General features: G+C 35.8%; 1 protein-coding gene across 9 annotated transcripts in view; it reads right to left on the reverse strand.

Annotated features, from left to right (window-relative positions):
• Positions 1-21,150, reverse strand: part of LOC102505856 (glycerophosphodiester phosphodiesterase domain-containing protein 4) — a 104,378-nt gene that overhangs the window by 49,949 nt on the left and 33,279 nt on the right. For 3 of the 9 annotated variants that reach the window (XM_032489486.1, XM_032489485.1, XM_032489492.1), the window contains 7 exons: positions 20,642-20,745; positions 9,061-9,154; positions 6,630-6,689; positions 2,212-2,310; positions 2,048-2,141; positions 1,143-1,220; positions 220-365 (listed from right to left, as the gene is read on the reverse strand). In XM_032489486.1, the coding sequence (XP_032345377.1) occupies positions 220-365; positions 1,143-1,220; positions 2,048-2,141; positions 2,212-2,310; positions 6,630-6,689; positions 9,061-9,154; positions 20,642-20,745 (675 nt within the window). Of the gene's footprint in view, positions 1-219; positions 366-1,142; positions 1,221-2,047; positions 2,142-2,211; positions 2,311-6,629; positions 6,690-9,060; positions 9,155-20,641; positions 20,961-21,150 lie in introns of those variants that run through there. The other 6 variants (XM_032489490.1, XM_032489491.1, XM_032489493.1 and 3 more) reach the window with 5 other exon arrangements.

Below are 21,150 nucleotides of genomic sequence, written 5' to 3' on the forward strand. Positions count from 1 at the left end.
AGAATTATTTACATATATATGTAATTATATAATTGAGAAATATAAACAAGAGAAACAGATCTGGGTTCAAGTCCAATCTCTGCATTTAACTCCGTATCCTTGTCATCTCCAGCCCAACCCTTTACTTCTCTAGGGGTTCCTATGGTTCTTATGTGCCCTTCTCTCACCCACACACCCGTGCACAACTACACGCACCACGTCCATCATGCTCAGACCTACCATGGGTGCACCTCTATGTCCAAAGAAGCTCGGCTTGGGCCCCAATTTGTCCTTCTCTTGAATGCAGGGAGAATAATTCCCGAATGGCATCACATAGAGACACAAAAGGATAAGGAAAAAGGGCAATCCAACAGCCACCTGAAGAGCTGAAAAAGTTGGAAGGAGGGGAAAGTTACAAATAAAGAAAAAGAGAAATGGAGAACCATCCCAAGCAAATAACAGTCAGTAAATACCCAGTCCATGGGTTCACTGAATCTGTGGACTCACTGATCTACTCTCAATTTCTGTCACATCCCCACATACTTTCAGTGATTTGAAAGCACAGGACTATCCAAATACAACATTAGTATTGAGTCAATATTACTGCAAATACAAATTTACAAGGGATACATTGTACAGGAGGTGGGAAGGAAAGGAAGGAGAGGGAACATTAATTTAAGGAATATTATCTCAGAAGGAGGAGTAGTTTGGTCCTGAGAAAGCCCTGAAGTCCTTAAAGATCAGCCTAAAATGCCCCTATATTTAAGGCAGTGAGGTATAGTGGAAAGGATACTATTTGACAGAAATCTGAGTTCAAAGCCAGACTCTACCATTTTCTACTTTCGTGACTCAGACATGTTGCTTAACCTCTCTGGGTGTTCATTTTCTTCATTCTGAAAAATGGAGCTAACTTGCTTCTAACACCTACCTCACAGAGTTGACATGACAGTGCTGGCTCATCAGAGGTACTCAATAAATACTAGGTATTTCTCTCTCTCTCTCTTAAACACACAGACACACACACACATGGCCTGACCATAATACCTGTTATCACTGGCCATTCCCCAAAATATACTTTTTTTAGACCTCTGAGGATTGTACCCACTTTTTCATTTTAAAATTACTACCTATGTCACTTTCAAATTTACATCTCCAGCTCTAACCTCTCAACTTTGTGAGCATATTACACCTCTTGTTTCTTTTTCTCTCGTTACTTGTAATCTTGTATCTTCTGATTCTAGCTAAAATTTAGGAAATGAAAAAGAAAAGAGTTCATTATTGTCCCCATTAGGCTCTTGTCCCCAGAAACATTTCCTAAAAATCACCCTCCACGCATACACACACACGTGTACAAACACACAACGGCAACACTACCAATCGAGTCCTTCTCTTGCCTGCATCCTCATACAAGTCAGGAAGCCAGCACTCCTTGTTTAACCAGTAGTGAAAAAGAGAGACAGAGAGAGAAGATCCTACTGGTTTCTCAATAGGGGGCTGAGAACTACCTCCATTCTCAAAACATCGTGTGTACAGCTCTTTTCCTCTCTTGTTTCCATGATATTAGGGCAAAAAATGGAGAGGAAACCAGTGGCAGAAGCAGACATTTCTCATTCTGCTGGGAGTCCCAGGTGTGACACAGATTCACGGGGGGCCTGTTTTTAAGTACTAAGATGTAACCAGGGATAACTGTACCTGGTTCATTAGTTGAAACTAGTAATTCAATACAAACTGAAAGAACTGTGACTTGTGCCAACACTGGTCAAATAAAATTAAAACTGCCTCTACCTTCCCCTCAACCATTCCAATCCATCCCCAGACACTCAATGTGTAACAATAGAAAGTTGTTGTTTTTTTTCTAGAAGGAGAATGCCACTTTAGAAGAAAGAAATGCTATGACAGGCTGTGTAGGGCTGTGAGTTTGACCAGAAGGAGCATGCCTGAGTAACAAGGGAATGAATTTCAAAGAGGTATAGTGCTGGCAACCTGCCAAGATTCTTCTGCTCAGTGAAGTACATAAACTAAAGCCAGAGCTGAAAGGATCAGGCAAGGTTCCACCCATAGGACATACCTTCTCCTTCCAAATGAATCAAGTAGAAGGCCACAGGCCAGGAAAGGAGAACCATCACAGATATGCTGCTCAGGTGTAGGTAGGGAGCATACACCTGGGAGAAAACCAAAAGTCAGGCTGAACACATCTGGACAGATAGTGTTAGAACTAAGGATGATGCTTACCTGCAGTGAGAGCCCAATGGTGAGCCACCTGTCTTTCCAGTAAGTGCATAACAGCCAGAAAAAAAACAAGCACATCGAAATCACTATCAGAATCAGGATCTGGGGAAACAAAAAGACTTCTAGGAAGTAGGCTTGGACAAAAACTGTCCTTAGGAAATGTATTTGCCCTCACAGTTTCAGGGACCTCATTTCCTCATCCTTTTAATCTAACTATCCTTCAAACCCCCAATATTACACAGATCTAATCATTCACCTTCTTTGGTGCCAAATTTTCGTTGTGCAGCATGCCTGGAAAAAAAACTATACAGCTATGTAGCCTGATGCCTTTACTAAATTTATCACCTCCATGTCAGCTAGGCTCTTAACATTGCCTGGTATGTTTCATTCAGTTTCAACAACAGCCATTAAAAATATTCACTACTTTTTTTAAATACAACTCAATATACTTAAAGGTAAATAATACTTTATAATTGCATTTTCAATGTATGTTTTATCCAATAGACTATAAGCTTCTTGCGGTCAAGGACAATATGTGGTTATGACTATATTCTCACTGCCTTGTAGAATGTTACATCAGTAAACTTTCAATAAATATTTGTTGAACAGATGAAAAAAAAATCTGGCCACAAATCTATATATTATTCATAGGGAAAGGACATTGAAACTTTAACTTGTTTCACTTCCATAATTCTGTATCTATTAAAGCAACTGAATCCAAAATTAAACCTTACAGAATAATTCCAGGCCTTGCTGACTTCAATGGTTAATTTAAACAAACATTAAAGGAACAAATATTTCTGATCTTTAACAAATTCTTCCAGAGAACAGAAAAAAAGTGAACAAGTTCTAACCTATTTTTTTGTTTTTAATTTTTTTTTTTTTTTTGGTCGGGGCGAGATAATTAGGTTTATTTTATTTTTAGAGGAGGTACTAGGGATTGAACCCAGGACCCCATGCATGCCAAGCATGTGCTCTACCACTTGAGCTATATCCTCCCCCTACAACCTATTTTTTGAAGTCAACAAAACATTGATACTCAAACTCAACAAAGATATTACAAGAAAAAAAACAAAGACAAAAACAAAGCCCAATCTCTCCTATACATAGATGTACATAGATGCAAAAATCTTAAATAACCTATTACCAAACCAAATGCATCACAACACAAAGGTTTAATTATTAAAAAAAAGACTCACATGAACCTCATGTGATTCTGTGATCTTACTCAACATCAAACTTTACTAATGATTTAAAGGATATAGGCATTTATATAAAGTATAGATAAAACATCTTCCCTTGAAGAAATCTGATCCTGTCAAATGAAGCTACTTATAAAAAGGTCTTTCCCCTCCCTTATTAAGATACATTCTGTCTGGGACTTAAAATGTGAAGTGTGTTTTGAGCAAAGTATGTGGAAACAATGCTTCACAGAAGGAGTCTTTTGGACTATGGTGCATCCTTTTCTTACACATCCTGTTAATTGTACATTACCAGCCAGTCACCTCTCTCACCCTACAAATCTATAAATTCCAGGTTTATTTATAGTAAACAACCCAGATACACTGAATTATATACAGCTAGAAATTTTCATAAATAAGAACTCTCTATTATCTTTTGGTTAATACATACCATTAGTATGCTTATCAGGAGGTTGGGTTATGGGCATGTTTATAAAGAGTTTTGACTGAGGTCACACAGTGCTCTCAGAGCATGTCTAGGTAGAGGGAATACACTATAGGCCTGATGCTAACTTTTTCCTTCCAGCTTTATTCTTTGTACACTGACACTCCAAGCCCTAAAGAAACTTTCTTGCCGGGGGAGATCTGAAGGCCAAGGGTTTAAAGGCCCAACCAAGTTGGTCATCTTCTAAGGATTTGCCAATTCTTCTCACATCCAGCTCCACCACTCACCTATGATCAGCTAACTCATTCCATATCATGTTTCATGGGCAGTCAGAGTAACTGAAAAATCCATTGGTGAAGAAATGTCAGCATCTTTGAAAAGCACTGTAGTGTCTATCCTTTATGCTTGAATAAAGATGAGAGATGCTGCCACTGAACCTGGCTTCCTGATTTCAAAGGCAATGATGAGATCCTGCTGTGGCAGAGGCCAAGTAGCAGCACTAACTGCCAGAGGCAAGCTGCTCTCGGTTTCTACAAGAGGCACATGCTTGGAACGGTAATCTAAATGATTTAACCCATAGAGATTCTCGGGAGTGACTAACTGCTTATGGTATCCCAATTATGAAAGCCATGGTGATCTCAATAAGGCCTGTTATGTTCACTCTTCAATTTCCTCTTTCCCTATATGATCCTATGACTTCAATTTCCAACTATTCTAACTCTTTAATTTATATTTTCAGTTCATACTACCTATTTGAGTAAAAGAAAATTTAAGGGAATCACTCAGCTTGACATGTTTCTGGTTTGGAGGAAACACAAGAAATGGTGTCAAAACCATTTCTGAAAAAAAATCTGTAAAATCCAAGTGGCTGTGGCTGGAGATGCTCAAGCTCATAGCAGAACAAAACAAAGAAGGCTATGTTGAAAATGGGCTGCATGTCCTCAGATGTTGGGGCAATGATGCCTGCTTTCCAGGGACCATATTTGGATCCTTTGAGAGATACCATGTTGGTATCATTAAAGGACTCTGACAGAGAAATTTCAGGGGATATAGGAAGACTGGCATTGACTCCATCAAGAAAGTTGCAGTTAACGTTCTCAGTACATAGAAAAACCCACAGCTCCACAACGGCCTGGTCAGATGAAAACAGGAGAAGGGAAAAAAATCTCATAAAGTTGGAGTTAGTTTATTACAATAAATTGATACTTTAAATGACTGAAATGAGAATATTCTTGTGACTAGAGAGAACTGGGAAAATAATGGAATCTGCCTAAGATTTTATGGGGATGAGAAGAACAGTTACAGCCTGAATTTAACAAGAAGTGGTGAGAAAAAAGTTTGGGTTCAGCTTCATCAGTAAGTCAGTTACATGTGTAAGAAATTTAATGATTTCATTTAAAACACTGTAAGCAAAAAAAGAAACTCAAAATGGCATACAGACTTAAACATAAGACCATAAACCTAGAAGAAAATTTGGCAAAACATTCTGACATAAATCTTACCAGTGTTATCCTAGAGCAGTCTACCAAGGCAACAGAAATAAAAGCAAATATAAACATACAGAACCTAATTAAACTTATGAGCTTTTGCACAGTAAATGAAACCAAAAGCGAAACAAAAAGACAACCTATGGAATGGGAGAAAGTATTTGCAAATGATGTGACTGACAAGGGCTTTATATCCAGAATACAAAAACAGCTCATACAACTCAATAACAACAACAACAAAAAACAACCCAATCAAAAAATGGGCAGAAGACCTAAACAAACATTTCTCCAATGAAGACATACAAATGGCCAGACACATAAAAAATGCTTAATATTGCTAATTGTCAGAGAAATACAAATCAAAACTACACTGAGGTACCACCTCACATCAGGCATAGTAACTATCATTAAAAAGTCCACAAATGATAAACGTTGGAGAGGGTGTGGAAAAAAGGGAACCCTCCTACACTGTCGGTGGGTATGTAGTTTGTTGCAGCCATTATGGAAAACAGTATGGAGATTCCTTTAAAAACTGAAAATAGACTTAACCCTATGATCCAGTAATCTCACTCCTAGTATATGTCTGGAGGAACTTGGATTCAAAAAGATATATGCACACCAATGTTTATAGCAGCACTATTTACAATAGCCAAGACATGGAAGCAACCTAAATGTCCATTGACAGATGACTAAATAGAGAACACACATATATACACACACATACACACAATGAAATACTACTCAACCACAAAGAAGAATAAAATAATGCCATTTGCAGTAACATGGATGGACCTGGAGATTGTCATACTAAGCAAGCCAGAAAGAGAAAGAAAAATACCATGTGATATCACTTATATGCAGAATCTAAAAAAAATGATACAAATGAACTTATTTACAAAACAGAAACCAACTCACACAGAGACAAAAAAATCTCTGGTTTCCAGAGCAGACACGGGGTGGGGAGGGATAAATTGGGAGTTTGATATTTGCAGATACTACTATATAAAAAATAGATAAACAACAAGGTCCTACTGTATAGCAGAGAACTATATTCAATACTTTGTATTAGCCCATAATGAAAAAATATGAAATATATATATATATACCCAACTTAATCACTATACTTACTGTACACTAGAAATTAATACATTGTAAATCAACTGTACTTCAATAAAAATTAAACAATGTAAGCAGATGTCTTCTTTCTAAGGGAGACAAAGAAAGGGAAACTCTGTATTTAACACTGAGTGCCAAAAAGACACATTCAGTCTCAATCTAAGGTCTCCTATGAAGATTCAGATGTCCTACCTTATGATACCAGTGCAGGTAAAGTTCTTTTCCTTCCCAACACAACAAAAATCCAAGTACCTGAAAAAAAAAAAAAAAAAGTAGAAAATAGGAGGTTCCTACCCAAAGTACTGTTCTGAAGCTCAAAATTCCTTTTACAGTCTTGCGTTATATTCACTTCTTGCTACACCTGACCTTTTCAGCATCTAGGAGTTTGCCATGCTATTCCTCTGCCTAAAAAGCTCTCCCTCCCCGTAAGACTGACCCTTCAAAGACAGTTCAAACATCACCTCCTACTTGTAACTTTCACCAGCAACCTAGGAAGAATTTATAATTATCTTCCCTAGGATTTTGTAACAACCACCATACTAATATCCCTCCTAATTTCCTATCAATTTCTTTTCCCTGTGATGGACCTTACTCCTGGTATTTCTTAGAGTCACTATTGACAGATCAGAGGTCAGAGACCAGCCCTTCCAAGGGTCATTTAAAATCTCTTTCTTGAGGAACCAGTGCCACATTTACAACTGTTAACCACTGTTGCTAACATTGGTAGTAGCCAATACATTTTAATTAGATTTGAATCTAAATCTAGGTAATCACCAAGTCAGTGTGGAGATGAAGAATGAAAACTGGTGTTCTCAGATGCTTAGGCTATTTTTGAGAGTTTTAATGTATTAGGCAATTACCTTTTATAAAAATAATTTATGTATATGATTTTATTTGTTTTTCACCAAGTTCTACAAAATACCATTTAATTAAATATTATTATCATTTTCACTTGGAAAAAAGAGAAACTAAGGCTCAGAAGAGTTATATGACTTGATCAAAGTTACAAAGTAACCTAAAAATAAAGCAGAAATAGAATCCAGGTCTCCTCTACTGTTGACATTGTATGTGTCCAAAAAGAGGCAGGACAGAGTAGAAGCTTGTCAAAATACATTGCTAATTGGACACTAGAATTCATTCCCACATTAGAACTATACCATTTCATGTTTATTGTGTATGAGCGTAGTACAATTCAGTGGCCAGATTCTTGCCCAGTACACATCCTTCACCTGCTTTTTCCTCATTAAAAAGAAAAATTTCTAACTAGTTTCTGTCTATAGTCACCCTCCACACCATGTCTTCCAGAATTATTATCCTAACTAGAAATCTGATTTATGCCAAATGTCTTAGCTTACTTTTCAGGTCTTCCAAATCTGTCCAAGCCTATCTTTTTAGTCATGTTCCCCATTATTCTCCAATATGCCCTACATGATAACAGTACTGATCTTTCCATTTTATGTAGTCACACTCCATATTTTTCTGTCTTGCTGATGTTGTCATGATGTTTCCACAGTCTGGAATATTCTTCCCCATCCCCACAAACACATGTTCAAATTCAACATTCTTTCAAGAGCCCACTCTAGTGTCACCCTCTTCCGAGAAGCCTCACCTAATCCTCTTGGCTGGAAGTCACCTCTTCCTTCTCAGAATCCATGCAGAATCTTATTTAGGCCTCCCTAATGACAATGATAATGCTCTGTCTGTGTTGGTTATTTTTGTCTATGACTTAGTTCCATTCTAGTTCTAAATACATTGAATTAAGGACTATTGTAACTTTATATCTCATACTTATCTCTTTGAAGGACCCTGCATATAAACAGGAACTGTACATGTCTTAGTGATTTCTGTATCCTCAGTACTTATCACTCATATAATTATCAATATATTTTGCTGAAAGAAAAATTAATGCAAATGGCAGGGGTTGGGTCCTTCTGTATCAGACAGGAAATCAGTAGGGACAAGAAATTATGAAATCAGAGAAAGATGTATATGCCCTATGTATAAGTGGGCACTGAAAAACTCCAGTTACCTAAAAGTTATCCTCCAATAAGCTTTTGGCTTCTTCAAACTTCTCTATTGCCTGGCCTGAATTTCTCACACTGTATGACACTACTATGTCAGGAAACAGAGGCAGGGTCATTACTGTCTAAAGACTTTTGCTAAAATGTACTTTGCACCTGGATTGGGGACAAGCATTTGCACATTAAAAGAGGTTTAACACACAAGCTAATTTGTAAGGCCCACTAAGACTGATTCTCAGCAGATGATCTATGAAATGTGGTGGTCCATGCGTAAAAGGCAATGCCACGTGAAGCTGTGGGTGTTTAAAATGACAATACTGAGGGAACCAGAAAATAAGCAATGAAACAGGGGAAAAGGAAAGGGGTGTTCTGCTACCTTTTCCAAAGATCAACATGGTAAGACACAACCTCTAACATCGTAAGTCTTTTTTCCTCCATCTATCGCTCATGCCTAATATTTAAGTGGCTGATGTAAACCCTACCTCTGCAAAGTGATCTCAGGTTCTGAGGGCTCCTAGCATCAATTGGGAACTATATCAGAGATAGGAACTCCTCATGAGGCTTCTCAGGAAGGGTGAGGGAGATGTGGAAATACTACTCACCAACAACAAGGACGTGTAGGCAGCCAGGATTCCAAATAAACTCAGCAAGACAAGGGACCAGAAGAACCAGACTCCTGTACCTAGAAAAACAACCCTGGAAAAATGTGTTTCAATCCTTAAAATATAGTAGAAACTAGTATTGTCTGTGTCAAGGATAGAGGACAAGACTGGACTAGAGGAGGCATAAGAAAACAGAGGGGGACAAGACGAGAAGCAATTTGGGAACAGAAGTGTGAAGACCTTTGGGGATATTTAGTTGAGAGGTTTTAACTTTGTCCTCTAGGTAACTGGGTACTTTAATGGAGTTCTGTACAAGTTGCATGGTTTTAAGTTACTTGGAATACATACTGGAAAATTATGTACTCTTTCAAAAACAATATAATATAGAAATTCTGGAGTGCCAAAAGAGAAAAAGTCATCCATAAGTTCACAGCCTTCATAAAGCTAATACTTTCCATTTTGGCAGGTTTCTTGTCCATATAAATGGATGTTTTCTTACATAATTGTAAGACACCATAATAATCTCTTTATTCTATGTAAGAGATTTGGGCTCTTTAAAAACATCTCTGGCCTTTTCTGTTCTTAAAGTACTTTACGAGAGAAAACGGCTAACAGATTGATTTGCTAAGCTAAACAGTGTTATACTTAGTCTGCGTAATGTATGTCAAGGAATTTAGACTCTTCATTTCAAGATAACAGAAATTACTTCCTCTCCCCGTAAGATCTGGAGAAATTATATTTTAATGATATAAAATACAGATTAGTGAGCATACAACCGCATTAAAAATAAGACTGAAAAATTCTCTTTGATCAGGGGCTAGAAGACGCACAGAGAGAAAGAAACATGCAAGCAGCCATCCTAGCAAGAGTGATCCCACATTGAAACACTGGGAAGGGTATTCTTTTACAAAAGATGAGCTCATGATCAGGAATCAGAAAATGCGTAAGAAATTTTAACAAATTACCCCCAGTAAAGTAAATAGAATAAATTGCACACAAAAATATAATTAACAGAACATTCAGAAAAGACCCACAAAATAAATATATTCAAAATCTTTAGCGAGATAAAGGAAGGACTCATATCCACATATCAAGAATAGAATGTTTAAACACAAGCACAGGTATGATCAAAACAATGAAACAGATGTTGGGGGAAAAAAAAAAACCCTGCAAGAGGGATTTAACAGCAGTCTAAATCCAAAGAATCAAATGGCTTAATCAAGTAGAGATACTGACTTTAACTTCCAAATGAGAAAGAAAAGTTAAGTTCTGACATTTAATGGTGACTTTTTTATTTTTAAAAGTTATTATTTTTCAGTCATACCAACAAGTATGATTTATTATAGCAAAAGGATACAAAACAAATCAGCAAAAAGAAACGGCATATGTCAAGTCTGAGGCAAGCTAGACCTTTCAAGATCATTTCTCTGGCCACAAAGATTTTGTTTTAACTTCTTATCAACATAATAAACCTCTTTTGTACATTCCCTCACATGTAAATATTAGTTCAGCTCCAAATTCTCTCACCAAACTCAGGTGAAGTTCCCACCCACCTGTTGTGTACTGCAAACAAAGGAAGAACTGAGATATCTTTTCTTTCTTTCTCTCCTCCTACCTCTTCCTGTCCCATTCACCGGTACTCACTCTAGGTGGCGGTAGTGAGTTAACACAAGGGAGTGAGAAGACTGAAAGGAGTTTGCTCGGGTGATTGCCTACATACATCAGTGGAAATTGAGAAAGGAAGTCTTCCTTGGTCATCATCTCTTTAAATCGGGAATATACAGTTACTGAAGACCATGCAGTAGGCTCACTCTAGTTTGCCCGATCGAGGCTTCTTATGACACAGCATTTTCAAGTCGTTATTTCTATACTCTAGGCCACTGCTGTACATCCCTCTAGCAGAATAATCATGCTGCACTTTTGAAGTCCTTCTCATTCATCAGAGGCAGTGTTCTTGGGGAAGCCTAATCAATGCAAACTTCTAGTCTAAATGCACACACTCTGCACTAATATTTAAATAAATTTTCTAGGACCCCTTCCCCGCTTTCCCCTAGCAGCAAGGTCCAGCTTTCTTACATCTTCTTCTAATGCATATCGTACACAGTACAGTGCTTTATATCAGCAAAACCAATTGTCAGCTGACAGTAACTCTGAGGGAAAAAACACATTTTGTGATGAGGCCCTGAGTACATTTACCTTGCAAGGAATAATGAGGAAGACAAGTCTAACCACCCAATACATACAGGGAAAAAATCAGAAGTGACAGTTACTCCATCAAAACTTCTGCTCAATCTCACTCCAGCTAAGGGGAACATTTAAAATCTAAATGAAGGCATCAGAGAGCCACCTGGCAGTGAAGAACTAACAAACCAACATCCATTTCTACAACCAGAAGGAACTGGATTCTGCCAACATCATAAGTGAACGTGTAAGCGGATTCTCATTCAGAGCCCCAGGTAAAGGTAGGCCAGTCAATACCTTGATTTCAAACTTATGAGATCCTAACCAGAGTATCCAGGCAAGCATGTCTCACTTTTGATCAACAAAACTGAGAGATAACAAAAGTGTATTGTTTTAGGCTGCTCAATTTGTGGTAATTTCCTAGGGCAGCCATGGACTCATGAAACTTACTGGAGGCATTAGGACCAATGGGAACTCACTGTCATATTTACAACTTCTTTTTGATGATGGAGTATTGTTTGGGGACCAGGATTCCCCCTGGCCATGCAGCCAGCCATGCCATGGTCCAACCCTGCTCACCAGCAGTATGCATCTTCCACACATGCAGGACCAGGCAACCAAACAGAATGAGGGCCAGGAACTTCTAGAAACTGAAAGTAGATTAGATGATGGAAAGAAGCACATCAGAGACCTGAAAGAGCGGAAATCATGAAAGCTGAGCAAAAAAAGAAAACAACAAAAAAAATGAGGATAGTTTAAAAGACCTCTGGGAAATATCAAGCATACTAACATTCTCAATATAAGGGTCCCAGAAGGAGAAATGAGAGAGAAAGGGGTAGAGCACATATCTGAAGATAAAATAGCTGAAAATGTCCCAAAACTGGGAAAGGAAACAGGGCCAGGAAGGACAGAGAATCTCAAATAAGATGAACAAAAAGAGGTCCATGCCAAGACATATTATATTTGAGATGGCAAAAATTAAAGATAAAGAGAGAATCTTTAAAAAGCAGCAAAGGAAAGGCAACTAGTTATATACAAGGGAACCCCTAGAAGGCTATCAGCTAAATTATCACCTGAAACGCTAAAGACCAGAAGGGATTGTCATGATATACTTAAAGTCATAACAGGGAAGAACCTACAGCCAACAATACTCAGCAAGGCTTTCATTCAGATTTGAAGGAGAGATCAAATGTTTTACAAATAAGTATGAGCTAAAAGGTAAGAGTTGAGCACCATGAAACTAGCTTTACAAGAAATGTTAAAGGGACTTCAATAAGTGGAAAAGAAATGGCGACAACTAGAATTATGAAATTACAAAAGGAAAAATCTCATTGATCAAGGCAAACATATAGTAAGTTTAGTAGATCAATCACTTATAAAGCTAGTAGGAGGTAAAAAAAAAAAAGGTAGTAAGTCATCTTTATTCATAAGTGGTTACATCAACAAAAAATATAGATTAGGGGGTAAAAATATTAAACATGGTAGGGGGATTAAACATGCAGAGTTTTTAAAATGTGTTCAAATGTAAAGGATCAGCAACTTAAAATAATCACTTATAATACAGACTGCTCCATATAAAGCTCATGGTATCCAAAAATCAAAAATCTGTAATAGACACAGACACAAAAGTGAAAGGAATCCAAACCTAACACAAAAGATAGTCATCAAATCACAAGTGAATAAATTAACAGGAGAAAATAAAGAACTACAAAGCAACCCCAAACAATTAACAAAATGGCAATGAGTACTTACCTATCAATAATTACTTTAAATATATAAATAATTACATTTAAATATAAATGAACTAAATGCTACAATCAAAAGACAAACAGTGACTGAATAGGTACAGAAACAAGACCCATATACATATTGTCTATAAGAGACTCCAGATCCAAAGACACACAGATTAAAAGTGAGGGGATAGAAAGTCTTCTACGCAAATGAAAACGAAAAGAAAGCTGGGGTAACTATATCTATATCAGATAAAACAGACTTTAAAACAAAGACTATAACAAAAGAAACAGAGGACATTACATTATGATAAATAGATTAATCCAAGAAGAAGATACAACAAATGTAAATACATATACACCCAAATAAGACCACCTAAATAAATAAAGTAAATATTAACAGCCATAAAGGAAGATACTGACAGTAACACAATAGGGGACTTTAACACCCTCTTTACATCAATGAACATATCATACAGACAGAAAATCAACCAGCAAACACTAGCCTGAAAGGACATGTTGAACCGAATTAACTTAACAGATATATACAATACATGTCAACCAAAGCATTATATACAGTCTTTTCAAGGGCAGGTGGAACATCCTCCAGGACAGATCACATGACAGGTCATAAAACAAGTCTCATTAAATTTAAGATTAAAATCATATCAAGCGTCTTTTCTAACCACAATGATAGCAGGCTAGAAGTCAACTACAAGAAAAAAAAATGGCAAAAAATACAAACACAGTGGAGCTAAACATTATGTTACTAAAAAATGAATAGGACACAAAATAAATCAAAGAAGAAATAAAAAACATACCTGAAGATAAATGAATATGAAAACATATTGCTCCAAAAATCTATGGGTCACAGCAATAGCCATTCTAAAAAGGAAAGTTTACAAGGATAAAAGCCTACCTTAAACAACAAGAAAAATCTCAAATAAACAACTTAACCATACACTTAGAAGACAAGAAAAGAAGAAACAACAAAATCAAAAGTTAGTAGAAGGAAAGAAATCGTAAAGATCAGAGTGGGAATAAGTCAGAGACTAGAAAATAGAAAAGATTAGTCAAACTTAGAAGCAGTTCTTTGAAAAGATACACAAAATTAGTAAACCTTTAGCCAGACTCATCAAGAAAAAGAGAGGGCCCAAATCAACAAAAATCAGAAATGAAAAATGAGAAATTACAACTGACACCACAAAAATACAATGGGTCACAAGAGATTACTACAGGCAATTATACGCCACTAAAATCAACAAGTAGAAGAAATGGACAAATTCCTAGAAATGTACAATCTCCCAAGTGTGAATCAAGAAGAAATAGAAAATATGAACACACCAATTACTGGTAATGGAATTGAATTGGTAATAAATAAAACTCCCAACAAACAAAAGTCCAAGACCAATGGCTTCATAGGTGAATTCTATGACACATTTAAAGAAGATTTAACACCTTTCATTCTCAAACTATTCCAAAAAAAAAAAAAAAATTACAAAAGCAGCAATGCTTCCAAACTCATTCTATGAGGCAAGCATCATTCTGATTAAAAAAACAAAGATATCACAAAAGAAGAAAATTAAAGGCTAGTATCACTAAAGAACACAGATGCAAAACTCAACAAAATATGAGCCAACCAAGTTCAACAACACATAAAAGGATCATACACCATGCTCAAGGGGGATTTATCTCAGCAAAGCAAGGATGGTTAAATATCCACAAATCAGTGGGATACACCAGGTTAACAAATTGAGGAGTAAAAATCATATGATTATCTCAATATATTCAGAGAAGGCTTCTGACAAAAATCCAATATCCATTTATAAGAAAAAACTCTCAACAATGTGGGTAAAGAGGGAACACGCCTCAACATAATAAAGGCCACATAAGGCAAGCCTACAGCCAACATCATATTCAACAGTGAAAAGCTGAAAGCATTTCCTCTAAGACCAGCAACAAGACAAGGATGACTATTCTTCCCACTTTTATTCTATAGTTTTGGAAGTCCTATCCACAGTTATCAGACAAGAAAGGAAATAAAAGGAATCTAAATTGGAAAGAAAAAAGCAAAACTGTTCAGTTGGCAGATGACATGATACTATATAGAGAAAATCCTAAAGATGCCATCAGTAAACTACTAGAACTCATCAATGATTTTGGTCAAGTTATAGGGATAAAAAACTTACTATTCATAAATCTGTTGCATTTCTGTAAACTAACAACAAACATCAGAGAGACAAATAAGGAAACAAAAGCATTCACAATCAAAATGAAAAAGAAAAAAAATACTTGGGAATAAATTCAGCAAAGGAGATAAAAGACCTATACTTGGAAAACCCTAAGACACTGATGAAGAAAACTGAATGTGATACAAACAGATGGAAATACATAGCATGCTCATGGACTGGAAGAATTAGCATTGTTAAAATAACATTACTACCCAAGGCAATCTACAGATTCAATGCAATCCCTATTAAAATTGCATTTTTTCCCACAGAATTACAACAAATAATTCTAAAATTTGTATGGGAATACAAAAGACTCCAAATAAGCCACACAATCTTAAGAAGAACAAAACTGGAGTTATCATGCTCCTTAATTTCAAACTATAGCACAAAGCTACAGTAATCAAAACAGTACGGGACTGACCCCCCCACCCCCAAAACAGACATATAGATCACTTAAACAGAATAGAGAGCCTAGAAATGAATACACTTATATGGACAACTACTCTATGACAAATGAGGCAAGAATATCCAACAGGGAAAAGACAGCTTTTTCAATAGGTGTTATTAGGAAAAATGCACAGCTACAGGCAGAAGAATTAAACTGGACTACTTTCTCACACCATACACAAAAATAAACTCAAAATGTATTAAAGACTTAACTGTAAGACCTGAAATCATAAAACTTCTACAGAAAAACAAAGGCATTAAGCTCTGTGACATTGGTCTTAATAATATTTTTTGGTGGGTAGTATCTCCTTAGGCAAGGGCAACAAAAGCAAAAATACACAAAAGGAACTCTACCAAACTCAAAAGTGTTTGCACAGTGAAGGAAACTATCAACAAAACAAAACGTAGCATACCAAATAGAATATTTCAAATCATATACATGACTGAGAGGTTAATATCTGACATATATAAAGAACGCACATAACTCAACAGAAAAAAAAATCTGATTAAAATTGAGTAGAGTATTTGAATAGGTGTTTTTCCAAAGAAGACATATGGATGGCCAACAGGCACATGAAAAGATGCTCAACATCACTAACCATCAGGGAAATACAAATCAAAACCATAATGAGATATCATCTTATACCTGTCAGGATGGCTATTATCAAAAAGACAACAAAGGAGAAGTGTTGGTAAGGATGTGGAGAAAATGGAACACTTGTGCCTGTTGGTGGGAATCTAAATTGTTACAAACACTATGGAAAACAGTATGGAGATTTCTGAAAAAACTAAAAACAGACCACCACACACTCCAGTAATTCTACTTTGTGGTATTTTCCCAAAGAAAATAAAAACACTAATTCAAAAATATATATCCACCCCTATATTCATTGCAGTATTACTTTCCATAGCCAAGATATGGAAGCAACTAAGTGCCCATCAATAGATGAAAAGATGAAGATGATGTTGGGTGTGTGTGTGTGTGTGTATACACACATATATACACATACATACATATACACACATACATAAATACAATGGAATATTCTTCAGCCAGAAAGAGAATGAACTCTTGCCATTTGTAACATCACGGATGGACCTGGACAGTATCATGTTAAGTCAGACAAGGGAAGACAAATACTTATGATTTAACTTCTGTGTATAATCTAAAAAACAAATGAACATAACTAAATATAAACAGAGTCATAGATATAGATAACAAACTGGTGGTTTCCACAGAGGAGGGGAGTGAGAGGAGGAGAGAAATAGGTGAGGGAGACTAAGAGGTACAAACTTTCAATTACACAATAAAAGTGTCACAGGCATGTAATGTAGAGTGTGGGGACTATGACTCAATAATTATGTAATATCTTTATGTGGTGACAGATGGTAACTAGAATTATCTTGGTGATCATTTTGAAATGTACAGAAATAGCAGATCACTGTATTTATACCAGGAAATAACATAGTGGTGTAGGTCAATTATACTTCAAAACCAAACAAACAACCCAAAACTCATAGAACAAGAGACTAGATTTGTGGTTACCAGAGGTGGAGGTTGGAGGAGGGGGAATTGGATGAAGACAGTCAAAAGGTACAAACTTACTGTTACAAGAAAAATAAGTACTAGGGGTATAATACACAACATGATAAATGTAATTAACACTGCTGTATGTTATATAGGAAAGTTAAGAGAGTAAATCCTAAGAATTTTCATCAGAAGGAAAATATTTTTCTCTATTTCTTTAACTTTGTATCTATATGAGATGATGGATGCTCACTAAATTTATTGCTGTAATCATTTCATGATGTATGGAAGTCAAAACATTATTTTGTACACCTTAAACTTATACAGTGCTGTATGTCAATTTTATCTCTATAAAACTGAAAGAAAAAAAAAGAGCACAGAAATAAATTTACACATATAGGATTAATTTGCAACAAAGGAACCATCAGCCAAAAATAAATGATGGGGAAAGAACGTCACTTCAATAAACACTGCTGGGAAAACTGGACAGCTACATGCATAAGAATAAAACTGGACCACTATCTTATACCATATACAAAAAACAACTGAAAACGGATCAAAGGCTTGAACATAAAATCTGACATAAAACTCCTAGAAGAAAACATAGGTGGTAAGCTCACTGTCATCGGTCTTGGAGATTTTTTTGGATTTGATACCAAAAGTAAAGGCAACAAAAGCAAAAACAAGTGAGTGGGACTACAATAAACTAAAAATAAAAGCTTCCGTACAGCAAAGGAAATCATCAACAAAATAAAAAGGCAACATATCAAATGGGACAAAATATGTATGAACCATATATGAGATTAAGGAGTGAATGTCTAAAATATATAAAGAACTCATTCAACTCAACAGGGAAAAAATGATTAAAATTGGGAAGAGACTCTGAATAGACATTTTTCCAAAGAAGACATCCAAATGGCCAACAGGTACTGAAAACGTGCTTATCATCACTAATCATTAGGAAATGCAAATCAAAACCACAATGAGATAACACCTTATACCTGTTAGAATGGCTATTCTTGAAAAGATAAGATATAACAAGTGTTTACGAAAATGTGGAGAAAAGTGAACACTTGTGCGCTGTTGATGGGAACGTAAACTGGTGTAGCCACTAAGGAAAACAGTATGGAGATTCCTTAAATAATTAAGAATAGAACTACCATATGATACAGCAATTCCACTTCTGGGTATTTGCCTCAAAGAAGCAAAAACACTAGCTCATAAAGATATATGTACCCCCCTCATTTTCATTGTAGCATTATTTATAATAGCTAAGGCAGGAAAACAACCTTAGTGTACACTGATGAACTGATAAAGAAAATGTGTTATATACATAAAAGGGGTTATTATTCAGCCATATAAAAGAATGAAAAATGCCACTTATGACAACATGGATAGACCTTGAGGGCATTATGCTTAAGTGAAATAAGTCAAACAAAGAAAAATAACTACCATATGACCTCACTTATATGTGAAAGATAAAAAACAAACTGAACTCATAGATACAAAGAACAGACTGGTGGTTACCAGAGGAAGGGGGTGATGGGTGAACAAAATGGGTGAAAATGGAAAAAAGGTAAAAATTTCCAGTTATAAAACAAACATGTCCTGGGGATGTAATGTATACAGCACGGTGACTATAGTTAATAAACTATATTGTATATTTGAAAGTTATTAAGAGTATTTCTTAAAATTTTTCATTTCCTACAAAAAATTATAACTATGTATGATGGTTAATATTAACTAGACATCCTATGGTGATCATTTCACAATATACAGAAACAGTGAATCATTATGCTATACCTAAAACAAATGTAATATTATATTTCATTTATATCTCAATTAAAAGTTTTTAAAAACTGGGAGAAATTTTGTAAAGAAATGAAATATTTTTATATTTCCAACACTATGGAATAATTTAGAACTAATCCATAAATGAAAACTGCATATAAACTAATGAGAAAACTAAATCCCACAAAATAAAAATGCACAAAGGCAGAAAACGAAAAAGAAAATGAGTTAGTTAAATAAACCAGTTCTGATACTTAATCAATAATTAAAAGAAATTCCATCTATAAAATGAATAAAAATGATTCAAAATTAGAAAATTAATGTTGTCAATGGGAGATCAAAATAGAAACTCAAATATCTCTGCTTAGTGGAAACTGTTAGTACCTTTTGAGAAAGTACTTTGGCAATAGACATCATTAATTTTACTAGTTTTATTCTTCTTGACTGAATAATGCCACTTGTGGAAATTTCCTGTACGAATGTAGATAAAACACAAATTTCTTCTGTATAGCACAAGGAACTATATTCAATATCTTGTAATAACCTTTAATGAAAAAGAGTATAAAAACGAATATATGTATGTATATGTATGACTGGAACATTATGCTGTACACCAGAGATTCATAATTATAACTGACTGAACTTCAATAAAGAATGTAATTCAGAATTCAAAGATTTCTCTGCACTCTTATTCTATAAAAATAGGAAAATTGGAAACACTCATAATGCCTAACAATAATATGTGGTTAAATAAGTATACTAGAGTATCTTCACGTCAGGAAATATTTTTAAATCATTTTAAATGATTTTCATTAAGGGTTTTAAAAACTTGTCAAAATATTTGTAACCGTTTCAAGTGAAAAGAAAAACAAAATTATATATATGGTATGAGCATAATAATATAAAAATAAAAACAGGAAAAAAGACAGGGAAGTATACCAAGTGATTGTTACTCAAGAATAAGACTGTATTTTCTACATTTTTTGTATTTAAAACAACAAACTGTATTTTACTTCTATAAACAGAAAAATAAACTGTATTATATTTTTTACAAAGCCTCATACTCAAACATAACCCTTTCTCTCCCAAATACCAAATAATGAGTAAGATATGCAACAATCAGGTAAGAGAAACTGGAAGAGCTGAGAGCAGTCCAGGAGTAGGAGTCTGGCCAGAAAAGCTGCTGAGATGGGACACCATTTCTGTCTTCAGAGTTTTAGGAAGCCCCTAAGGACAGAAGGAAGAAGCAGGGGCTAGAGGTGAGGCAGAGACATCAGGGTTCATGGACAGAGATCATGAAGATCAACTAACGTAGGCATCAGTATTTCAGACAAGAAGACTGAGGAACAAGGTGTCAGGGAGTCACCTGAATAGAAGGACTGGGAAACTGGAAGCACAGAGAAAGTTCCCCACTGAGCCAGATTTGGTCTAAGCGTGAGGGTGAGCACAGGTGGAAGGGAAGCATAAGAGCTGAGGGTGCTGAGCATCCTTACCCCTCCTCAGATTCAGGCCTCTCATCCCCCAGCTGTAGAAAGCCCGATTTTGTCCACCCTCCCTTTTATGCCACCAGATCTTTTGAACTTGAGGAAGGATCCATGTAGCTATTACACCAAACAGCCCTTACACAAATGAAAATACAAAAAAAAAAAAAAAAAAAAAAAAAAACCTCTCACCAGTCAAAGCCATTGTATTCGTTGGAGGATTCTACCCACACGAAAACCAAAAGCACAGACAAGCAAAGTGCAGTAAGTAGCCATGGGTAAAATAGTATCTCCAACTGGGAAGAGAAAGAAAGTCTAATTTAGCTCCATTTACCCACGGTACCTTGGTGACACCTGTATATATTTGTTACAGGTCTGCATAGTTGCTTTGGTATATTACCCTTGCCGGACTGGAGTGACTATTGTATTCTTTTACCCCTATGGAATTTTGTATGAGCCTATTTATAATATTAGACTGAACTGGAATTATGTATTCACATGTTTATATCTGATCTGACAGTTTCTTCTTCGAGGAAAAGGAACTTCTCTTACATTTCTATGAACTGCCAATATCTATCATAGTTCCTAAAATGTAGCTGGCTCTCAACAATCATCTGTTGAATTCACTGATCTCTCCATTTACCAAATGTTTGTTAATTCATTGACTCATTCATTCATTCATCCATAATTCATCAATTCAT

This window comes from Camelus ferus, chromosome 10, assembly GCF_009834535.1.
Source record: "Camelus ferus isolate YT-003-E chromosome 10, BCGSAC_Cfer_1.0, whole genome shotgun sequence".
Classification (NCBI taxonomy): domain Eukaryota; kingdom Metazoa; phylum Chordata; class Mammalia; order Artiodactyla; family Camelidae; genus Camelus; species Camelus ferus.